Source organism: Raphanus sativus, chromosome 8 (assembly GCF_000801105.2).
Source record: "Raphanus sativus cultivar WK10039 chromosome 8, ASM80110v3, whole genome shotgun sequence".
Taxonomy (NCBI): Eukaryota; Viridiplantae; Streptophyta; class Magnoliopsida; order Brassicales; family Brassicaceae; genus Raphanus; species Raphanus sativus.
Genome location: NC_079518.1, coordinates 23,816,146 through 23,840,015, shown reverse-complemented (window position 1 = coordinate 23,840,015; position 23,870 = coordinate 23,816,146). Strand labels below are relative to the sequence as shown.

At 31.5% G+C, this 23,870-nt stretch overlaps 4 protein-coding genes across 4 annotated transcripts; 3 read left to right on the top strand and 1 right to left on the bottom strand.

Annotated features, from left to right (window-relative positions):
* Positions 1-6,397: 6,397 nt before the first annotated feature.
* On the top strand, positions 6,398-6,877 carry LOC108821330 (SKP1-like protein 13). Its single transcript, XM_018594373.2, has one exon. It carries the CDS (start codon positions 6,398-6,400, stop codon positions 6,875-6,877), a length of 480 nt encoding a protein of 159 aa, XP_018449875.2.
* Positions 6,878-11,341: 4,464 nt separating this feature from the next.
* Positions 11,342-14,289, top strand: LOC108819027 (chorismate synthase, chloroplastic). The gene is made up of 13 exons (XM_018592011.2): positions 11,342-11,607; positions 11,741-11,891; positions 11,964-12,040; positions 12,114-12,172; positions 12,279-12,362; positions 12,465-12,557; positions 12,713-12,793; positions 12,977-13,108; positions 13,190-13,292; positions 13,363-13,457; positions 13,537-13,602; positions 13,688-13,772; positions 13,864-14,289. The coding sequence occupies exons 1-13, from the start codon at positions 11,472-11,474 to the stop codon at positions 14,025-14,027; spliced, it is 1,326 nt and encodes a 441-aa protein (XP_018447513.2). The 5' UTR covers positions 11,342-11,471; the 3' UTR covers positions 14,028-14,289.
* A 490-nt stretch (positions 14,290-14,779) lies between these two features.
* Positions 14,780-17,978, top strand: LOC108822892 (AMSH-like ubiquitin thioesterase 1). The gene is made up of 14 exons (XM_018596093.2): positions 14,780-15,039; positions 15,125-15,189; positions 15,269-15,344; positions 15,430-15,606; positions 15,771-15,865; positions 15,979-16,084; positions 16,165-16,211; positions 16,328-16,664; positions 16,775-16,864; positions 16,944-17,006; positions 17,099-17,173; positions 17,314-17,376; positions 17,455-17,507; positions 17,595-17,978. Exons 1-14 carry the CDS (start codon positions 14,926-14,928, stop codon positions 17,767-17,769), a joined length of 1,536 nt encoding a protein of 511 aa, XP_018451595.2. The 5' UTR covers positions 14,780-14,925; the 3' UTR covers positions 17,770-17,978.
* Positions 17,979-18,641: 663 nt separating this feature from the next.
* On the bottom strand, positions 18,642-19,625 carry LOC108822891 (uncharacterized). The gene is made up of 2 exons (XM_018596091.2): positions 18,976-19,625; positions 18,642-18,878 (listed from the first exon to the last, which is right to left on the bottom strand). The coding sequence occupies exons 1-2, from the start codon at positions 19,384-19,386 to the stop codon at positions 18,801-18,803; spliced, it is 489 nt and encodes a 162-aa protein (XP_018451593.2). The 5' UTR covers positions 19,387-19,625; the 3' UTR covers positions 18,642-18,800.
* Between the last annotated feature and the right edge of the window lie 4,245 nt (positions 19,626-23,870).

Sequence of the window (23,870 nt, the reverse complement as noted above, 5' to 3'; positions counted from 1 at the left end):
CCCCTACTTTGTAGGGCCCCCACATTTAAACAATTGATTTTTGTATATGTAGTTATGTACATATTAATATGTTTATATATACATATATTAGTATTAAATATACAATATTTTTGTTGTTGTAATATAAATAAATAAATTTAAAAGCATAATTAAAATTTGAACATATATTTTATGTTATTAAAATTTATAACTTTGATTTTTCTATAAAGAAAAACATTATACTAATATTTTGTTTTAGAAATTCATATTTTCTTTTTAAAATTGAATATTTTTTTATAGTTTCAATTAGGGCCCCCACAAATTTTCACAAACTCAGGACCGGCTCTGGTATGAAGAATCAGACGTGTCAGTATAGCACTAACCACTAATTTTATTTAATCACGGTCAACCTATTTGTCGACAGTTTTGGCTTTTGGCTATAAAGAGAAGTCGGTCCTTGTTATTTTGAGATTAAAATGGTGTTACAGAAACATGTAGAAACCGTAAAAAGTAGTTACTGAAATATAATCAGATTTTTTCCAGTAGGGACTAATGGCACATAAGTAATATTCCAAGGAATTATAAATTAGCTCTTCTTGAAAAGAAGACAAGATTATTGGTTAATCAAACCTCTAGTTACTGCTAATTTAGTCTTATGTTAGAAAAGTACACATGTGCATGAACAAACAGACAGATCTGAACAAGCTTGGTAAGCTTTGGATCAAGTTATCTTCATTCCATACTCTTAGATCAAAGATTTTGAAATAGTTTGGTTATAGTTACATCTACGGGCTGAATAGTCAGTGGGAAAGAACCACATTTCCAACAAGATTCGTCCATCAATAAAATTAAAGTACCTCAACAACCAATTGATGATATTCTTCTTATTGACCCGAATAATCGTAAATATGTAGATCTACCTAATGATATGACGAATGATGCAAATGAATACGAACTTTATGAAAGTGATGATCTTATATGTTTATTTGCATGTAGTTACACAAATTTTTTAATTATACCATATTAGAAGCAGTTGTATTTGACTGTAAATTTGAAAAAGATGTATTAGTTTTGTAGTATCTTCTATAACCCATTCCTATTCCAATTTCAAGATTTAACTTATAATAATATCATATTAAACTTTCAAAAGGGACTCTTAACATTAACATTAATCTAAACTAATAACTTTTGAAAATTGGATTATCAAACTAAGCGAAATATTGATATTTCATGAATTTGTACTTCTATTCAAAATATGGTTAAACCCCAATAAATACTTCAAATATCTCCAGTATTTTAAGTATTTTGGATTAGCTTTTACGGGTTTTTGTACAAATATTTTGTAGCCATAAACTTATTTTAAATTATGATTATATTTTTGCAACAGTATCTAGAACTAATTTTTTTGAAATAGTAAAAAAAGTATTGTTTATTACTATCTTTTTTTGAATTGTGGTTTTAGATTTAATAGTATAGATAGACCTTATAATTTTTCAAATTCAAAAATAAAAACAACAAATTAAATCAATTTTATAATACATAAAGAAACATAAAGAAGTATCTATTAAAAACTCTGGTTAACCCAATAAATACTTAAAATATCTCCAGTATTTTAAGTATTTTGGATTACCGTTGCAGTTTTTAAGGATTTTTGTACAAATATTTTGTAGCCATAAACTTATTTTAAATTATGAGTTTAGTTTTGCGACAGTATCTAGAACTAAACTTTTGAAATAATTAAAAAAGTATTGTTTATTACTCTCTTTTTTGAATTGTGGTTATAGATTTTAATAGTATAGATATACCTTATAATTTTTCAAATTAAAAAATAAAAACAACAAATGACATAAATTTTATAATACATAAAGAAGTATCTATATTTAACATAAAATTACTTCTATTCAAAAATATGGTTAAACCCAATAAATACTTCAAATATCTCCAGTATTTTAAGTACTTTGGATTACCGTTGCAGCTTTTACGGGTTTTTGTATAAATATTTTGTAGCCATAAACTTATTTGAAATTATGATTATAGTTTTGAGACAGTATCTAGAACTAAATGTTTTGAAATAATAAAAAAGTATTGTTTATTACTCTCTTTTTGAATTGTTGTTTTAGATTTTAATAGTATAGATATACCTTATAATTTTTCAAATTCAAAAATAAAAAACACAAATGACATAAATTTTATAATACATAAAGAAGTATCTAAATTTAACATAAAATTACTTCTATTCGAAACTCTGTTTAATACCCAATAAATACTTCAAATATCTCCAGTATTTTAAGTATTTTGGATTACCGTTGCAGCTTTTACGGGTTTTTGTACAAATATTTTGTAGCCATAAACTTATTTTAAATTATGATTATAGTTTTGCGACAGTATCTAGAAATATTTTTTTTAAATAAGAAAAAGAGTATTGTTTATTACTATCTTTTTTGAATTGTGGTTAAATAGTATAGATATACCTTATAGTTTTTCAAATTCAAAAATAAAAACAACAAATGACATAAATTTATAATACATAAATTTAACATAAAATTACTTCTATTCAAAACTTTGGTTAAAACTCAATAAATACTTCAAATATCTCCAGTATTGTAAGTATTTTGGATTACCGTTGCAGCTTTACTGGTTTTTGTACAAATATTTTGTAGCCATAAACTTATTTTAAATTATGATTATAGTTTTGCGACAGTATCTAGAACTAATTTTTTTGAAATAATAAAAAAATGAAAATACACAAATATAAAAATTAAATTTTCAAAATAAAAATTAAAAACAAAAATTAAAAAATTAAATTTCTCAATGACACAAATATAAAAAATTAAATTTCTCGAAACAAAAATATGATTATAAAAACATAAATATAAAACTTATGATTATATAAGCACACAAACATATAAATTATAATAGGCAAAAAAATTAAATACAGAAAATATACCCGCCCTCTTGAGGGCGGGTCAATCTCTAGTATTAGTATTAAATATACAATATTTTTGTTGTTGTAATATAAATAAATAAATCTAAAAGCATAATTAAAATTTGAACATATATTTTATGTTATTAAAATTTATAACTTTGATTTTTCTATAAAGAAAAACATTATACTAATATTTGTTTTAGAAATTCATATTTTCTTTTTAAAATTGAATATTTTTTTATAGTTTCAATTAGGGCCCCCACAAATTTTCACAAACTCAGGACCGGCTCTGGTATGAAGAATCAGACGTGTCAGTATAGCACTAACCACTAATTTTATTTAATCACGGTCAACCTATTTGTCGACAGTTTTGGCTTTTGGCTATAAAGAGAAGTCGGTCCTTGTTATTTTGAGATTAAAATGGTGTTACAGAAACATGTAGAAACCGTAAAAAGTAGTTACTGAAATATAATCAGATTTTTTCCAGTAGGGACTAATGGCACATAAGTAATATTCCAAGGAATTATAAATTAGCTCTTCTTGAAAAGAAGACAAGATTATTGGTTAATCAAACCTCTAGTTACTGCTAATTTAGTCTTATGTTAGAAAAGTACACATGTGCATGAACAAACAGACAGATCTGAACAAGCTTGGTAAGCTTTGGATCAAGTTATCTTCATTCCATACTCTTAGATCAAAGATTTTGAAATAGTTTGGTTATAGTTACATCTACGGGCTGAATAGTCAGTGGGAAAGAACCACATTTCCAACAAGATTCGTCCATCAATAAAATTAAAGTACCTCAACAACCAATTGATGATATTCTTCTTATTGACCCGAATAATCGTAAATATGTAGATCTACCTAATGATATGACGAATGATGCAAATGAATACGAACTTTATGAAAGTGATGATCTTATATGTTTATTTGCATGTAGTTACACAAATTTTTTAATTATACCATATTAGAAGCAGTTGTATTTGACTGTAAATTTGAAAAAGATGTATTAGTTTTGTAGTATCTTCTATAACCCATTCCTATTCCAATTTCAAGATTTAACTTATAATAATATCATATTAAACTTTCAAAAGGGACTCTTAACATTAACATTAATCTAAACTAATAACTTTTGAAAATTGGATTATCAAACTAAGCGAAATATTGATATTTCATGAATTTGTACTTTTTAACATTTGTTTTTTTCATTTAAATTATTTGAAGTGTATCTAAATGTTCATATTGCATATGCATACCATATAAGTTAGAGTACACATTTGAAATTTTTTGGATTAATTTAAAAGGTTTTATCTGCAAGTTTATGAGTTTAAAGGTCAAATTAAGAACAAACAAAAACTAAAGGACCAAAAGCACAAAAAGATAACTTATATGTTTTTGATTTAATTCAAAAGGTTTTATCTGCACATTTAAAATGTGATAAAAACTAAAATGTAATAAACTTATTAACATATAGTTGTACCAGTATTTTAGTTGTACAATATATACATAATTGTACCGAGTTTTGAGTTGTACAAGTTTGTACATAATTGTATTTTAGTATAAAATTTTGAAATATATAGTTGTACCAAATAGGAAAGAAATATAGCAGGTTTACTACTTGTATATATTTACATACCTAGAATCACATACTATGGAATAATTAATTTGGTTAAAATATATTTAGTTTATATTTTTCAAAAATACAGTAAGCAAACAAGTAAACAAGATATTTTTCTGATAAACTTTTGTTAGGTAGGTATTTCTGTGACAGTGTGACTGAAGCCCTTAGTGATATGCGGTTAAACTCTTCGATATTTTCAAAAAGTTTGTAACAAGATCATTTCTGGTGATTGACAAAACAGTGAGGTGTCGCATTATGTCCGTTAAATACTCGGAGTAGCCACGTCTGCGTGGTCCGATGCAACTTTGGTTCCAAACACGTTCTTAGACAATAGCTTATTCTTTCAATTATGTACATAAACTATTCTTTAGCGGTTGATCAATAAATTTAATATTTTTCAAAAAAAAAAGATCTTTTCTGGTATCAATATTTAGGCAAAAACCCAGCCTCAGTTCGGTGTAGAATTTATCACTTATTTCTTTTGAAGTCGATCCTATTTGTAAAATCATATTTCTGATGGTTTTAGATTGTTCTTGAAGATTTTATTTTACTTTCTTGATGAAATGTAGTATATAACATCTATGTTATTCTTTAACAAAAAAAACATCTATGTTATCAGCTTTGATAATCTTACTGAATAATTAAAAAAAACCTTTGCCACAATTTTTAAAAGAAGGATTTATAAACAACAAACTATTACAATTATCTAATAATAAACTTACCCAACAAACTACAGCATAAACTCTAAAATTAATACTGGATAAAATAATAAATATGAAAAAACTAATTAAAAATTTAAGTAAAATTGGGCCAATGTAAAATATAACATATTTTAAGAAGATAAGAAGATAATAATATTTAGAAATTTCTATAATAAGTATATAGTCCCATAAAATTTTATATACATAAATAGACTTTGTAATTTTAATTTTTATTTAAAATTAATTCCATTTCACATTTAGTTTTTATAATTAAATATTTTAGTGTTAATTTATCAATTATAGATTTATATCCAAGTTTGTTTATATTCTAGATAAGTATTCAAGAAAATAAAAATATGTCCAATGATCTAAAAGATACTACATGAAATATAAATTAATAAATTTCAATCAATATATGATATTGTGAAATAAAGATTTTTTTTTTATCTTTTGAACAAAAACATTTAAAATATATATCTAAAATAGGATCTTTTCTTTAAATTAATAAATAATCAGAATGTTGATATTATTAATTTATAGAGTATTTATGGTAGCTAGATTAGCTAATAATATTTTACATTGAACAATAAATTTCACATTTCATTAACAAAATAAAATATAAATATACAGAAATGTAAAAACTTTATAACCAAATTTTATGTGTTGCCAACACAGTTGATTTTTCAATGTGGGTGAAATATTTCTCAAAAGAACTTAAAAATTAATTAAAAAACTTATTTACAAATTTTAATTTCTCAAATAATATTTCCTTGGTTTCTAAAGTTTAAAGATACAGATTTCTAGTTTTTTTCAAAATTAATTTTATTAATTTTATTTTTAAGATATTTATACATATAAAGACTTTAGGACTTTATAGGTAGAAAACTAAAGAAATATAAATTTTTATTTTCAAATTTTAATGAACAATTAATGTCTTAGATCTTATATATGTGTGTGTTTCAATAAACGAACATTTCTTTCCTATTTTTAGGGTCAACATAAGATACATTTTTTTCTCAAAAAAAAACATAAGATACGTTTCTTAAACAAGTTATGACATTGACAGACAAAAAAATCCTATAAATAGAGACATAGGTTCATACTTCATAGCATTCACCTCAATAAGTATCTTTGTTTTTAACCTTCATCAAACTCTATAAAGAGCCTAACATGTCGACGTCAAAGATTATCACGCTGAAGAGCTGCGATGACGAGATCTTTGAGGTTGAAGAAGCGGTAGCTGTACAGTCAAAAATGATAGCTCACATGGTTGAAGATGACTGTGTTGATGGTGAAATACCTATTACCAATGTCACTGGCACGATTCTCACCAAAGTAATCGAATATTGCAAAAAACATGTTGTCAACCCTGATGTTGATGGTGATTCGTCTTCTTCCACAGAAGATGAACTCAAGATTTGGGATGCTGAGTTTGTGAAGAATATGGATCATGATATGCTTTTTGCCTTGATAATGGCTGCTAATTATCTAAACATCAAGGATCTTCTCGATCTCACTTGCCAAACCATAGCTGATATGATCAAAGATTTTTCTGTAGATGAGGTTCGAACATTTTTCAGCATAGAAAATGATTATACACCAGAAGAAGAAGCAGAGGTTCGAGCAGAAAATGAATGGGCTTTTGAATAACCATATAGATCACTTTGGATGACTTGTTCATGACTTTGTCCTCGTGCAATCTTTCTTCTTTGATTATTATATAAGCAATAAAATAATGTTTTATGTTTTATTCTAAATATATGCATGTTTTATATATTTATTGAAAATTTAAATATACAAAATATATGAACGATAAGAAAATTAAATAAATTGAGAACAGTAATAAGGAACAACATAATCATCACTAACGTTTTACTCTTTTTATGAAATAAGAAAACTAAAAATTATGATTAAAATATAATTAAAAATGTAACTGTTTTAAAAAGAACGTCGTAAATGCTCACAAAATAAATTTGATATATTTATTTTGTCGTAATTGTAAACAGTATGTCGGTTACCCGTTGGAGTTCAGATCGAGTATTTTAGATTTTGGATCTAATTTGTATCATATCCTAAATCTCATTCGAATAAATTTGTAAGTACGGATCAGGTTGGGATATAACGCATCAGTTTCTGTTCTAATTTATATTATATCCTAAAAACCATAAAGAACCCATCTATCATTCGGATTCAGATTATATTGGATATACCCTAAATCTTCTTTGAAAACATAATAAATAAATACTTATTTTTAGATATCATATAAAAATGAATACGAAATTGGATATTTAAGTATACATTTATGCTTCAAATATTTATATTTCTTGGACATTCAGATCGGTTTCTTTGGATTTGTTTTGGGTTTTTCGGTTTTTCGGGTTACACATTAAGATTTGGTGAGTAACACTTCAGAGTACATATGTTTTGTAACACTCTTCAAGATTCTTTTGGATATTGTTTACATTTCGGATCAGGTACATATGTGGTGAAAAGGTTCTTAATTTTTATTTCAAAATATGTTTGCAAAAAAAAATTCAAACAAAAATTCATATTTTTTTATTTTTAATTGGTAGATTTGCTTTCAGATATTACCATTGGGGTGCCTTTTTTTCTCCTAAATAAATAACAGCGTGTCTAATGTTTTGCTCAATTTCATGGTCTCCTGCGGTTTATGTTCTTTTGCGTTTGATGTGGTGGACATGTAAGTGGTGGTGTCCAGTGGCGGAACCACAAACTTTTAATACTGGGGTCAAATTTTTTATATAGGAGTAAATTTCTTTTTTTTTATGGGGTCAGAAAAAATATTCTCCGCCCCTTGTGGTGTCTGCTATTGCTAACTGTAACAGTGTCAGGAAATCATACTAAACGGAATTATACCATATATATAAGACTTTCTTTGGTCTAATATCCAAAGTGAAACTTAGATTACTTATTTATCTAACAATCATCTCCTCAAATTAAGGATCACAAAACCTAGCTCTGATACCATTTTGTTGTGATTAACCAGATGAACTCCTAGGCCATACACTTTACTAGAGTCATACCATATGCACTTTTTGGGTGCCAAACGCTCAAGAGATATTTCAACAAGTTTCTACTTTCGAATCTTCTAAAAAACAGATATACTTGAATGCACATCTTCGTGCCTAGAAACAAATGTACCAAAATTTCTCCTTGCCACATATGTTTTGTCGAACCAGATGCCAGATGTCATGTCGGATCAGATGCTCCGCAGAACCATATGCACCCACATTGGTCAGATTCTCTACTTAAGCCAGGCCAGATGCCCATGCTGAGGAAAGATCCTCTACTAAACATATATAAATTTGTCACCAGATGTTCAAACTTTCGCTTAGTATGATACAGTACAAGGAAATTGAGTAAAGATAGCATTAGAATATAGCCTTCTGTACACAAACACAATGTTTGACATAATTCTTATTTTAAGATAGCATTTTTATGTGAATCTTAGAATACTAAAAGTTGATTATATTCATCAGTTGAAGTGTCCACGTTAGCCAATTAAATCAACCTATTAGAGAGTTTCAATTTGACATGTCAAGTAAGTTTATGTCGACCAGTTCTTAAGGACCAGTTATGTGGGCTCATTATTTTCATTATTGGCCCATCTAAAATCCACATTTCCAACCCTGACCTTCTTCGACGTTAACAATGGTGTGATCGACTGTTCTTTGAGTGTGCTTATTCAGCACAGGTTTAGGAAGCGTTGTTGAAAGGTGTCCTCAAAGATCAATATACGGTAAACTGGGAGAATCTTGTTAGGCTGGTAACTGGCAGACAGAGTTGGGGTAAAACTTTTAACGTGAGAGTGAAAAAATCACTTCAGTTTTTCTCAAAAATTGTCACAATTAGTGATTTTGATTTTCTAAGAACTTTATCTCAAAAGATAAATGATTCATTATATCTTATATATATATTTTGGCATATATATAAAAATATACATATATAAAACTTATAATTTTAATAAAAAAATATTATAATAACTATTGATGCATCATATAACGAGTTTATTAATTATTTAAAATAGTTTAAAATCATCTGTGATGATTAATATAATATATTTTTTTTAAAAACTTAAAGTCATTTATATTGATTCATAAGTAATGATTTATATTTATATTTTGTTTAAAAAAAGTAATGATTTATACCAATATATAATAGTATATAATTATATAAATATTTGGTAATCATTTAAAGGTTTTAAATCATCAATAATGATTATCATATAAGACCTTACAAATCAATATATAAAGATATATACAAAATGTTATAAATTTTTATAAAATGTTTATGATGGTTAATAGGTTTTAAATCATCACATAAGTTTTAAAAATCTTTATAAAATAATTTATAGGAGTTTAAAAAATATTTTATAAAATTATTTATAGTTAAGATTTTAAATTATTGATCATTGATAACAAATTATGTATTGAGTTATAAAACCATTTAATATGATTTTTGAAACTATTTATAAAGATTTATGAAACTATTTATAAGGATTCTAAAACTTATGAGAAATAATTCATAAAATTTAAATTTTGTAAATATTTTATGTATTATTTATAATTGTATAGTTTCCTTTCTAAGAGGTTTTAAATGTTATCAAATCAGAATCAATCGCAAAATATTATTTTCTTACAAGTTCATCATTTTCAAAAACTTTTTCAAAATCTCAAAAAAATTGTTTTTATTTTATCTAAAAGAAACTAACCAGAAAATTACATCAATCATAAAAAATCCAAAGAATATTATGAATAAAAGTATATTCCTAAATATTTGAAATTTTTATATTCGTAAATTTTTATTAAATCAACAGAATTCACATATATATTGTTTTATTTCTTCTTAATAATATTTTTTGTGTGTTTATGCTTTAGTTGCAAGTGTGGGTCTATTTGTCACATTAGTTGATGTTTTGGATTTTAATATTTTTTATGGACGAAAATTTGATTTACAAACCAATTAAATTATATATATATGTCTAACAATAATGTTATAAAACAATTTAGTGAAATATTGATTTGTAAAAGATGTTCAAAAACTTAACTAAATACTACATAAATCCTATTTAAAATTTTTAAAAGTATTAATAAATAAAATATGTTATGTTTAAAATTAGCTACCAAAAATTCACTTTGGGTTTAAAATACTAAAATATATTATCGCAAGTAGAAGACACAAATTATTATATTATATCAAAATTTATACCCGTAAATTTGCGGGTAACCATCTAGTATATATTAAAGCTGGTTCTTCTAACCAAAGGAATAGATATTCATTCAGATTTTCCATTTTTGTGACTTGTTCGATTATTATCGTAGGGGCTTTTGTTAGATTTGGATTATGAAGTCATTAGCCTAGTGGTGGGACGGATCCAGGTATCCAGAAAATATGAGGTATTCAGATTCGAATTTACATTCGTGAGATCCGTTGATTTAGTATCGGAATTCAGATTTGGGGGTTCCGGATATCCAGATTCCGTATATCTTTCTATATATCATACTATTCACGGATATCCAGATCCGAATCCGGATTCGTAAAATAATTAATAAAATAAAATATGAATTTTAAAAATATGAAAATTCTAAAATAATACATAAATTAAATATTTTATACAAGATTTATAAATATAAATATGAATATAATATTTTAAAATTAAAATATATTATTAAAAAACTAGTTTTATGAATAAATATTAATATATCAAATAAAATTATTAAATAAAAAAATTAAAAATTAATATATTTTATAAATATAGATCCGGATCCGAATAACCGAACCTAAAAATTATGATATCCGTATCCAGATTCTATGTTGAGGAATCCTTGATTTTATTATGTAGATTTAGATCCGAGCGTCCCGAAAATCCTAATTTTGGAGTGGATCGCGGACTGGTTTCGGATTCCGAATAATAAGTCTGAGACATACATACCTTAACCTATTGAGTTTTCTTCAGACAAAAATAAATAAAATAAAAATAAACCGAAAACCGGAGACAACCAGAACTTAAAATGGTTTGATCTAGTTCCGGTTAGATTCCGTGTCTAACAAACAAACATAAAGACGTTTTTAATGGTTTTGGTTCTTGTCGTCTGGGTTAGTGTTGGTAGGTGGAGGATTTGCATTTGCGCCTCCAAGTTGCAGAGGGAAGAAGAAAGACTCTCACCAACTCTGTTTCTCCTCCTTTTAAACATTTTATCTCTTTTGCTTTGACCCTCACATCATGGCGTCTTCTCTCACCTCCAAATCCATTCTCGGATCCACCAAACCCGGTTCTTCTTCTCTCTCTCCAGACCTCCGTCGTCTCTCCTCTCCCGCCGTCCAGATCTCTATCCGAACCCAAACCAAGAAAAACCTCCGTGAGTCTTGTTTTTTCTTTTAATGGTTAAAAGTTTGAATCTTTAGCGAAACCCACGTTGCTTTTTAGTGATTGAAATTGATTTAGATGAAAAAGTCGAAAGCTTTATGAGTTTTGGGTTTGTGAATTGGTAGAGATAAAAGCTACTGGAAGCTCATATGGGACTCATTTTCGAGTTTCCACCTTTGGTGAATCACATGGAGGAGGTGTTGGCTGTATCATCGATGGATGTCCTCCTCGGATACCACTCTCTGAATCCGATTTGCAATTCGACCTTGATAGGAGGTTAGGAGCAAACCTTTTTTCACATTTATGTTTCTTGAAATGATCCATTGATGTTGATTTGCTTTTTATCAGGAGACCCGGTCAGAGCCGGATCACGACTCCTAGAAAAGAGACTGATACTTGCCGGATATCTTCTGGAGTCTCCGAAGGTCTGACATATTGTATTTGATTCACAGCTTGAGTTTGGTTTGGTTTCTCACACGTGCTCTCACTGTCATGCAGGGATGACCACAGGAACTCCTATCCATGTGTTTGTGCCAAACACAGATCAGAGAGGACTTGTAAGCTTTTGACATCATTATGCACATATGTTGACATTTGCATTAGGAAAGACAGTATAAAATTTTCTGTAGATTGTAAGTTTTAAGAATCTCGCTGTATTTTCAGGATTACAGTGAAATGTCGGTTGCTTATAGGCCATCACATGCTGATGCAACTTATGACATGAAGTATGGTGTCAGATCAGTACAGGTGACTACTTATTTTCTATTTGTTTAAATTATTTATATGTTAAAGGTAGTTAGAAGGCAAATGCTCAGTTCAACTTACTTCAAGTGTAATTTATTTTTCAAGGGTGGTGGAAGATCTTCAGCTAGAGAGACCATTGGAAGAGTTGCTCCTGGAGCTTTGGCCAAGAAAATTTTGAAGCAATTTGCAGGAACTGAGGTTTGTTTTACTTTCTGATTCTGTAAACAGCACTGCTCTAGAATCAGTTATTCTTTATAGAATCCTTTCTGACGTTTTTTTCTGTCTTGAAAAGAGGACGCCCCTTGTCAATTTGCTTACATTTGCTTGTATCTATTACTTTTTCGTGTTTCCAGATTCTTGCCTATGTCTCTCAAGTCCACCAGGTTGTACTTCCAGAGGATTTGGTAGATCACGAGAATTTAACACTTGAGCAGGTGCGCATTGATTTTGGAAGCATAGCTTGTTTTTGAACGAATCTCATAAATGATTCTTGATTTTGAATTTTGTGACTTTCATGCACCATTATAAACCTTTTTCCTAATAACTCTAAAGTGTTGCCACTTCTTATTAAGGTTCTTTAAGTAATAGTCTTTCTTCATTTTTGCTCTATCTTCCAGATAGAAAATAATATTGTGAGGTGCCCTAATCCCGAGTATGCTGAAAAGATGATAGCTGCCATTGATGCTGTGAGGACTAAGGGGAACTCTGTTGGTGGTGTTGTGACCTGCATCGTTCGGAATGCTCCACGTGTAATGAAATTCACTCTACCATTCAAATAGTTTAATCTGTGCTTCTTCCTGAAGTTTGGTTGCATGAACTGTTATGCACAGGGGCTTGGTACACCTGTTTTCGATAAACTTGAAGCAGAACTGGCAAAAGCTTGTATGTCCTTACCTGCAACAAAGGGATTTGAGTTTGGAAGTGGCTTCTCAGGTATGCATAGTAAAACTTTGCTCTTCTTTAGCTAATTGAGCAGTAAAAACTCATACGCATGAATCCACAGGTACTTTTCTGACTGGTCTTGAACACAATGATGAGTTCTATACCGATGAGAACGGAAGAATCCGGACAAAAACTAACCGATCCGGTGGAATTCAGGTTGGTTATGTCTTGTGTGTGTTTAATATGTCAACAGACTAATTGATAAGTGTAAGCTGATACTGGTCAATTTGCTTAGGGAGGGATATCAAATGGTGAGATAATAAACATGAGAGTAGCCTTCAAGCCAACATCTACAATTGGAGTAAGTTTGTGATGAACATAACAAAATGTTTACTTGGTAATCATCAGTAAACACATTGATTGATGTTCTCCTTCCATATGTGCAGAGGAAGCAGAATACTGTAACAAGAGATAAGAAAGAAACTGAGATGATTGCACGAGGACGTCATGATCCTTGTGTTGTCCCACGAGGTTATTGCATAAACCTGGAACCCATTGTACTGATGTTATCTTTTACCACTAAGGATTTTTGATTTTGGATTCTTTTGGGTTTTGTGTGCAGCTGTGCCAATGGTGGAAGCAATGGTGGCTTTAGTTCTTGTGGATCAGCTGATGGCGCAGTACGCACAGTGCCATTTGTTCCCGATAAATCCAGAGCTGCAGGAACCTCTTCGGACAGCTTCTCCTGTCGAGCTCGAGCAGCTGCAAAATGCTGCTGCTTTGTAAGCAAAACTAGAGAAGATAAGTGTGACAGAGAGGGCTTCGCTTTTGTTGTGTGATTATTTTGAATAAAGAGGTTAGTTTTTTGTGCCCTGGATAATTTTAAAAGAACATTATTATTTTTTTTTGGGGGTAAAATGATGATCTACTTCTGTATCCCTGCTTTTCATTCAGTTACGTCAGTCGAAATACTTTTCTACTTCAAATGTATGTATATATATCAACGTGGGTGAGTGGTGATAAACACATTACAAAATTGTTTACTTTACTTCTTGTCATCGTCTTTGTTCGGTTGCTGAGCCACCACTTCAAACCACAACTCTTTTAAGGCTACGGATCTGCGAATATGTCGTGAACAGCAGGATGAGTCCAGGACCCTTTGTGCTATAATCTGAGAAAAATTGTACAGAGCTTATATGAAGGATTCCAAGCATCATAGAAGGACAAAGCACATTAAAATCAAACATTAGTTTTAGAAAAGAACATATGGTGAATCACATCGTAATCAATTGTTAAATGTCTTTCAACCAAATCCTTGCAACGAATTTTTGGTTAAACATACAAAACTCATTCAAGTCTGGACCACCGACGAGATCACCGTAACAAAAAAAAAAAATTCCGACCGAAGTTAGAGTAACACTTGAACCGATATTTTTCTTTTACGGTCCGAGTCGACTGACTTAACTACGTTATCAATCCCACCCACCAAAAGACGAATTTACAAAGTTACTCCCAAAAGAAATTCAAAATTACTCAACAGCGTCGTCGTTGCTTCCTCGCCAATAGCCATTATCGCGTCCTCTGACCCTCTCGCCGTCTCTTTGGAACGGACGATTCAATCACCGATTGGCCGAGATCTGATCCTCAACCTCTTACACGGAAGGAAGAACTGCACTCGACTACAATGGGATCGCCTTCTGAGATCATCGACATCGCTACTAGTGCTCGGAGAATAGGCGTGGACAATCGCATCTCCCTCAAATTCTACTTCAGAATCGCAGATAACATCCTCAAACAGGTCTCCTCCACTTTCAATTTTGAGCTCTGTCTTTGATTTAGGGTTTCATTAGCTTCTTCTTTCTCTGAACGTTTTTCTTTGTTAGGCCAACATATTTCGAGCTGAGAAGAATATAATTGACTTATATGTCATGCTTCTGCGTTACTCGAGGTGAGCAAGATTGAACCTTTTGACACTCTTTTTATTGCAGAAAATTTTAACTATGTTTTGTTTTATTATCAATCACTAGCTTGGCTCTGGAGACTATACCTTCCCATCGTGATTACAGAACATCTCTTAAAAGCAACAAAGAGTATTTGAGAATGGTAATTGAACTTTATTATATGTTATGATCCTCCCCCACTGCCAATTGTTTGTTTAATGTGAGTTTTTTTTTTGGTCTGTTGTTAGAGACTATTGGATGTCTTGGCTGAGCTGGAGAAGTTGAAACCAGTTGTACGGCAACGGATCCAAGAACTCTATCCCAAGCCTTTACCTCGGTATAGTGTGCAAACTCTTCCACCAAATGGTTCTCAACGCTGGTCTTCCGCTGTAAAACCATCGTTAAGTAGCTATGATCATGCAAAGGTTTGCTCTTGTTAGTTTCATTATTTTTCCCTTCTTGTTTGTTTCAGAAACTTTTGGTTTCCGTTAGTAAAAGATGAGACTATGGAACTAACTTTTAAGCTGCAGTAGATAAACATCCTCTGCTCTTTTTTTCCTTCTTCTTATGTTTCTCTTGTTCGGTGTAGGTAATAAATCCTTCTGTTCACAGTGTTGGCTACATGGGTTCCAGGGGTCAGCAATTCTTGAACGTTCCACCAATTGAACAGCGTTTCCGAAATATGTAACTCTTTCAGTTTATGTTTCTTGATGCTGCTCTCAGTGGAAGATCTAAGTTGTATTTCTTACACTGCTTTCCTGGTCTCATTGTTCGTTTTGAACTGCACTATTTTCTAGGTCAGTGAACTTAATCCAACCTACAGAAGAAACCCTTTCCAAGCATTCTATCTTGGGTCCAACTGGACTCCGTGCACAGTGGCAGCCTCCGAAGAATGACGTAAAGGTATTCTATACCATCCTACTTTCTTATCCACTTCTTTCACACAAAGCTGATGTTCTTTTTTTTTTTGTCTGTATTATCAGGTTCAGTATCCAAGCAATATAGATTTTTCGCCTGTTGAAATCCCAAGGTTAGACATTGTACATTTCCATTCTGCATATCAGGGGATTTTCACCCACTTTCTCTCCCTCGTTGCTTGATAATCTATTTGTTAACCTTTTCTATTGAATCTCTCTATGGGGACAGCTTCCGACAACAATCCGTGGATAGCAAGCCTATGATAACAAACGGCAGTAGCAACGAACCCGAGAAGCCAATTGTGGAATCAAGCTCTACTCCAAGTGAAAAAATCCAGAAAAATTACACGGAAGAACTTTCTTCAATGATTTCTTTCGAAGAAGAAAAGGAATGCGTTAATGATAATAATAACATCATTAGGCAGCCTTCACCACCTCCAGTACTTGCAGAAGTTCAAGACTTGGCTCATGGGTTATGTCATGAAGCTAATGAAGTGGAATGTAAGATAGATAACTCCTTGCCAGATGAGTCTCTACGGGCGGAATCTCCTCTTCAACTCCATATTGTAAGTTTGCTAAACTACTTGCCTCTTTTATCTATTGTTGGTCCTATATGACACCTAGTTTTTGTTCATGGGTCTTTACATATCATTGCTTTATTTTGTTTTAACAACAGGCAACGACAATGATGGATGCCTTTATGAGGCTTGCCAACTCGAACACCAAGAAGGATTTAGAGACGTGTGGTATTCTTGCTGGTTCACTAGTGAGTTGTTATATGCCTTATTCAGAAAAATGCGGTTTGATAATCAGCAAAAAATAATTTGTGAATCACTTGTATTCAGAAAAACCGAAAGTTCTATATCACAGCTCTCATCATACCAAAACAAGAATCAACATCTAACTCGGTAAGCTCAATCTTGTATTGGTATTCAACTTAGTTAACTCATTCATAAGATATGCCAATCTAAAACACATTTATCTCGTTCTCTCTCTACAGTGTCAGGCCACAAACGAAGAGGAGATATTTGAAGTACAGGACAAGCAATCCCTTTTCCCACTTGGATGGATCCATGTGAGTAAAATATATACTATGATTCTGTATCTCTAAAACTTTAATGATAGAAGACCAGTCTTCTTCCTTAAATATCATTTTATTGGTTGAGACAATATATTCATTTACTGACTCGTTAATCACTGTCTCTATTTCTTCAGACGCATCCGACACAGTCTTGTTTCATGTCATCCATTGATGTCCACACACACTATTCATACCAGGTACTGGAAATAATTGTTCCAAATAAAAATGAGATCGATAATGTATTCATCTCTTCTTGATTATACAATGCTTGTCAGATTATGTTACCAGAAGCTGTGGCAATCGTTATGGCGCCTCAAGACTCTTCAAGGTAATTAAATAAACAAAATAAAAGACCAGAGATTCTTTCTATTCCTAATTGAAATGATTCCATGTAATGGTTTTTTTTTGGGTATAGGAAACATGGAATGTTCAGGCTGACAACACCGGGAGGAATGACGGTGATTAGGAATTGTGACCAGCGAGGGTTTCACGCACACAGTTCGCCGGCAGACGGAGGACCAATTTACAATACTTCTACGGAAGTTTACATGAACCCTGATCTCAGGTTCGATGTCATTGATCTCAGATAGCATATCATTTGCACGTTTGAAAATGAAAAAACTATGTTCAGTAAAAAAACCCATCTTTCTTTACGATTGTAACTATATTTGGTTGTATATCCGATTTTAATATTTGCTACGTAATTTCGTGTACAATTGACATGTAAAATTGAAATAACTTTTTGTTGTAAGTTATTATCACTTGATTGTTAATCAAAAATGGGAAAAAAATTTATGAATCTGTATTCGTCCTGCGGTCACCTACTTGTTCTTCTTTGTCTTATATTTCGTAAGATTGATCCTAATCCAAACGTAGAAGGACCATTAAGGACAGGAATGACCTCCTCCTTCAACTCTTTTTGCCTCGTGCTTTTGTGGCCTAAATCGACACGCTTGTTTAGGAGATAAAGAGGAAGAAGTAGAAGAAGGCCTATGGTTGTTAACACCCTTCAGCATTGCTCTCTTTGAAATTGTTATCGAACCTGTTGAGTTGCTTCTCATGAGACGAGGAAACGAACAGTTCAGGCTTTTAACATGTGCAATGCTTGTAAATTTAGCATTCAATGCTCAAAGCAAATATTGGTTGCTGGTGTTGTTGCTCATGCATCTATGGAATCTGGATTGTGTCTGGAAACATAAACTCTCTACTTGTACTTCTTAGAGAAAAGAGAAAACCGTGTGAAAAATGGGTTCCTGGCATAAAACAACATTTGAGAGCACAAATTGTTGGTAAGCAGATTTAGATAGTTCTTTCAAACCTTTGAAAGCATCAGGAAACAAAGATGCAAGTCCAAGAATACACTATTAAAGACTTTAAGATCATTATCATAGCTTGTCTATCCCCCCGGTTCGTTCTTGACATGGAGAGACCGACCAATGAAACATACTCGAGAACAAGAAATTCTCTATGTTATAAAATGATCTTTGCATAAAATAAACACAGCTGGAGGTTACAATTAGTGTGGTGATGATACATACAGTCGTCTAAACAAACGTAAAATTATGAATATAAACTTGAGATTGAGAATGTGTCAAAGAACCAAAGACGTTAAAGACCTTTGTCACGTTTCCACAGCTTCAGGGACATTATATGAATCTATTGTTACTTCTTCTGATAACCACAATCCTGGAAAAATCGTCTGCATTTTCCAGAGCAAAAAAAAAAAGAGAAAATCAATTAGTCGATGTATCCGACAGAGCAGCAAACCAAAGAAAGTTGCCGACAAGAATGCATACATTGAGTTTCTTCTGAACAATCCTTGGTCTCTTCTTAGGTCTCCTCGGAGGTCTTTTCCCAATTATAATTGAGAAATCCTCTTCAATCTCTGTTTTCAATAAAGAAACGGAGAATTTCAGTTTCTCATCCTTGTCCCTTTCTTCTTCATCGATACCTCTCTTCATAGCCGGCGATTCCTCACCGGGTTCAATACACGCAGCTCCTCTCGTCCTCAGATTCCACGGCCGAGCCGTCGCCACAGCTCCAGCGGTGGAGACGGATCTGATGGTTGCGTGATCTGGAGATGGAGAAGAAGGGTGATGGGAATGTGAAGGTAGATTGACGCATCTGAGGAACCTCTGCTGGCCCCAACGAAGATAAGGTAAGGTGAAGTTGTGGAGGCGCTTCGATCTTTCTGGAGGAGGCTCCATTCAAAGAAACTTGGCGTCGTCTTCTTCTTCTTCTTTTAGCTGTTTTGGAGAAGGTTCGATTGCCGGTTCAAAAAAGAAAGGGAGAAGGTTCTGTTTTTCGTCTTCTTCTATCTTGTCTTTGCCTTTTGTTGAGCTTCGAGCAGTTCAAAGTTTTTTCCGTATTTATTCTCAGAATTGATCTGTGTTTTTGTTTTGGGAAATTGGGCCTTATGACATAGAAAAGAAAAGCCTAATTACTTATAGTGAAATATAAAAAGTGGCCTTTTATTGTTCACACACATTCACAAAATAATTTTTTCGTTGCCAATATTGAGAAAAGTGAATAGATTTCTCTAAAACAGATTTGAGCGACGAAGACGTAAAAGATTATGTTTCCAGAAAATTTTTGTGGAGGAAAAGACTGTTTTAGAAGGCTTTGTTGGTGACGGAAAGGAAAGGTTTCTCAGATTCCAAAAGCGACCGTAACAATAACATTGGAACATGTACGTATCTAAATTTACAGGAAATTTCTATTGTATGTGAGAGAAGATGAACAATTTTTGTTATTGTATTCTAATCTTTTATATTCATATAAAATAAAAATGTAAACAATATATATTTTCATATTTTGTTATGTGTTCTATTCTACTACTATACTATTTAATCATGTTCTATTCTATTTGACGGTTAATAAAAATGCTATATTTTGTTTAGAAATATAATTTGTAATTTTCTTAAATTCTAACTATATTTACATGTTTTTAATTTGTAAAAATTGTATTGTGATCTATATCGTATAGCTTAATATTACATAATATAATTTAATATTATATAATATTATGTATTTTTTAGATTTTAATATTTGGTATTAGGGTTTATATTTGGGTTGTTTAATGATTAGAGATTATGATTTAGTATTTAGAAGATGAAAGAGAATGGTTGGGATCAGCATTAACTTTTTACATGTAATCACATTCATTTCATAATTTCACCAATATGTACTACGTTATTTATTTTGTTCCATTCTATTTGGGTTTAGATTTATATTTGGGTTTAGGGTTTATATTTGGGTTTATGGTTAGTACTTGAGTTTAGGGTTTGCTGATTAGAGTTTAGGGTTTGATATTTAGGGGTTGTGGTGGGATTAGGGATAACTAGGGTTGGGATATGCTTAGTATTTAAAAATTGTAGGTAGGGTTATAATCTTAGGGGGGGGTTATTGGAATCAGAATTTGGAAGGAGTTTAGTGATTTTAAAAGTTGACAGATTTTTAGAAGTTAAGCAGAGTTGACAAATTTCTATCAAATACTTTGTATTGATTTCAACAGATTTTATTAATTATCATGGATTTGCATAATATATTTTTCCAAAATATTTCTCGTTATAAGGCAATGTATACAATCTCTCTAGAACTTTTCCAAAAATAAAATCTCGAAAAAACCATATATATATAAACATCAATTGATACAATGATACACATTTCTCATTTTCCTTATGTTTGGCGAGTTCATGTTCTTATTGGTTTTCTTGTGATAATAATCAGTCTTGTTTTCTTTGACTTTTGTGATTTTCTCGAAACACTATTTTAGTTATCGTATGAGTTATATTTCTTCACCATTATTAAATCAAACAGTTGTTTTATCAAATATGAAACTATAAAAAATATAATGAATTACCGATCATGTGAGTTTGGTTGCTTCACCATTATTGAGTTTGGTTTAGTGTGTTTACGTAAATAAATATTCAATGTGTGTATGTTTTTCTTACTTCACAGATTTCAGAAATCTTATGAATATAGGTGATATTTTCAAAGTCTAGTCTCATGAGTAAAAATATAAGGAATCCACCTTCCAATAACAATAGAATTTAATGGAATAGTAAAATCCATAATAACTAAACTTTATGAATAACAAATGATTTGAGTGGAATTTAGAAATCATCAAACCAATAACAATGGATTTTGGTAAGATTTTTAAAATCTATAAACCAATAATAGTGGATTCTCAAAATTTTAAAACTCCTTTAGAATTCTTAAACCAATAACCTATTTCGGTGATATGGAATAGAATATTCGGTGCATATGTATGTGGTTAATAAATGTATACATAGATGACTCCACCAAGAGAAAGAGATCATCTACTCTCTCACTTGCAACTGGAAACTTTTTAAGCGACGGAGCATAACCAAATAAAATGGAACACAAATGTCTGACATTTAATTATGTCAAAATCAATGTTACTTACCTAATTTATCTCTCAAATATGACTATTACACAAATAAGTCCTTGCAAATATTGGCTTACTTTTGAATTTGAATATTGATCCACAAGATACACTCAAGGTGGCCGAAACTGAATCCCGACTCTGGGCAGAAGCACAAGCTTCTATTATTCAGCCGGCAGCCCCATCTCCTGTATTAGTAGCACCACAGGTCCCAACTAATACAGGTAGATGGTGTTTCTCAGATGGATCATGGAAAGACAAGGAAAAGTTCTCGGGTCAGGGGTGGTACAGTACTCTGCCGGGTTTTGAGGGATTGATGGGAGCAAGAAATACAAGAGCGAGTCTGTCTCCACTGCACGCAGAGATCGAAGCTCTCATTTGGTCAATGGAATGTATGAGGAATTTAAGGCAGTATAATGTTACTTTTGCAACGGATTGCTCGCAATTGGTGAAGATGGTTTCGGAACCAGATGAATGGCCAGCCTTTGCAACCTACTTAGAAGACATAAGAAGTTTGAGGAGTAGTTTCAATACTACGGAGATCATTCATGTACCAAGGACGAATAACAAAAAGGCGGACAGTCTAGCACGCAGTGCAAGAAAGCAACCGTCTCACGTCGTTCACATGGATGCGGATCCTCCGGTTTGGTTAACAGAGTCAATATGAGTCTGTAATGTTGCTGACAAAAAAAAAAAAAAAAAAATACTTCTCGAAAAGTCTTCTCAATAAACATGTAAGTTTTGCTATTGCCTGAAATTTGTCAGAAATTTGACTTTTTATTAAAGACTTTTCGGGAAGTCTTCTCGAAGAAAATCTTCTAAAAGTCTTCCTGAAATCTTCTTTGCAGTTGACTATATTCGACTTTTCCATAGAAGATTTCTCTGGATGTCTTTTGTCGGAAGACTTCTAAAGAAGTCTTCATTCGTAACAGAAGGTTTGACCAAAACTCAGGATAACATTTGAGAAGACTTATTTAGAAGTCTTCTCATTAATATTAAAAATGTTTTACTATTATTTTCATTTGCAAAAGTAACTCACGCAGACTTCTTACGACAGTGTCAGAAGACTTCGGGAAGACTTCTATAAAAAGTCTTCTATAAAAAGTCAAATTTCTTACAAAATTCGGTCAATTTCAAAAGTAACCTGTTTATCCTAGATTTTACTATCTAGATTCAGATTCGAACATTCCGAATATCCTATAATAAGTCTCAGACCTACGTTAGCCTATTGAGTTTTCTTTAACAAAGCTTAGTTGACAAAAATAAATAAAACTAGATTTTGATCTGCGCGCTCGCGCAGATGTATGTTCTGGTAAAATGTATTGCTATTTTTTTTCATGTCAATATTAGGACTAAGCAAAAAACCTGAATCCCAAAAAGTCAATATAGAAGTTTTTCATGTCAATATAGAAGTTTTTCCCGAAAAGTCTTCTATAAAAAATCAAATTTCTTACAAAATTCGGTTAATTTCGAAAGTAACATGTTTATCCTAGAAATCTTCTCCGGGATTTTTGTTTTTTTAACAAAGGAAAGTTTGAAGACTTCTAAGGAAGTCTTCTTGATAAAGAACACATCTAGCGAAGTCTTTCGAACGTCTTCCCGAAGTCTTCTGAAAATCTTCGCGAACAGATTTAGAAAAGAAAAGGTTTCGTACCTTGAATTAATGAGATGACTTCTTATTTACAAGAGAGTACAAAGTATTTAGACTATAGGTTTGATATGTGAGAACTAGAATCCCTTTTTCTTATTTCTAGCTAGGGATGGAGAGATATTGAAACGGTAAACCGATCTCTGGCGAATATCAAGCGTCTTCAAGTTTGTTTTTAATATTCCAAACTTCTTTATGTTTTGATAATGACCGTTTCAGTTTTGTGTTGGCTGTCATTCCAGCTCGGGATGGGCCTTCAACTTTCATGGACCTATTTTCTTTTAGACCGAATTCTCGAACCACATCCCCCTTATAATTGGTTTCATCGATGCGGTGGAGACTGGACCTATTTCTTTTAGACCGAATTCTCGAACTACATCCCCCTTATAATTGGTTTCATCGATGCGGTGGAGACTGACAGGGGAAGAAGATTTCATTTGTGGCGGTAGAGAATAGTAGTTCTCATAAAATAACCACAAGCCATATGATTGATCTAAGATTTATTTACAATACACAAAAGAAACTATATAAAACTGTAAACCCAGAGTTATCAGTGTAGTTTACAGAGTCAGTATAAATTTGTTTTAAGTTGATGACCAAAAAAGAACTGCAACCGCATAGATTGTTTTTTTTGA

Coding starts and splice junctions, on each gene's coding strand:
- LOC108821330 (XM_018594373.2), top strand. CDS start 6,398: ATGTCGACGTCAAAGATTATCACGCTGAAGAGCTGCGATGACGAGATC.
- LOC108819027 (XM_018592011.2), top strand. CDS start 11,472: ATGGCGTCTTCTCTCACCTCCAAATCCATTCTCGGATCCACCAAACCC. Junction 11,892..11,963: donor CAATTCGACCTTGATAGGAG/GTTAGGAGCAAA, acceptor GCTTTTTATCAG/GAGACCCGGTCAGAGCCGGA. Junction 12,363..12,464: donor ATGGTGTCAGATCAGTACAG/GTGACTACTTAT, acceptor TTATTTTTCAAG/GGTGGTGGAAGATCTTCAGC.
- LOC108822892 (XM_018596093.2), top strand. CDS start 14,926: ATGGGATCGCCTTCTGAGATCATCGACATCGCTACTAGTGCTCGGAGA. Junction 15,040..15,124: donor CAGATAACATCCTCAAACAG/GTCTCCTCCACT, acceptor TTTCTTTGTTAG/GCCAACATATTTCGAGCTGA. Junction 15,345..15,429: donor ACAAAGAGTATTTGAGAATG/GTAATTGAACTT, acceptor GTCTGTTGTTAG/AGACTATTGGATGTCTTGGC.
- LOC108822891 (XM_018596091.2), bottom strand. CDS start 19,386: ATGGAGCCTCCTCCAGAAAGATCGAAGCGCCTCCACAACTTCACCTTA. Junction 18,879..18,975: donor TTGTTCAGAAGAAACTCAAT/GTATGCATTCTT, acceptor TGGAAAATGCAG/ACGATTTTTCCAGGATTGTG.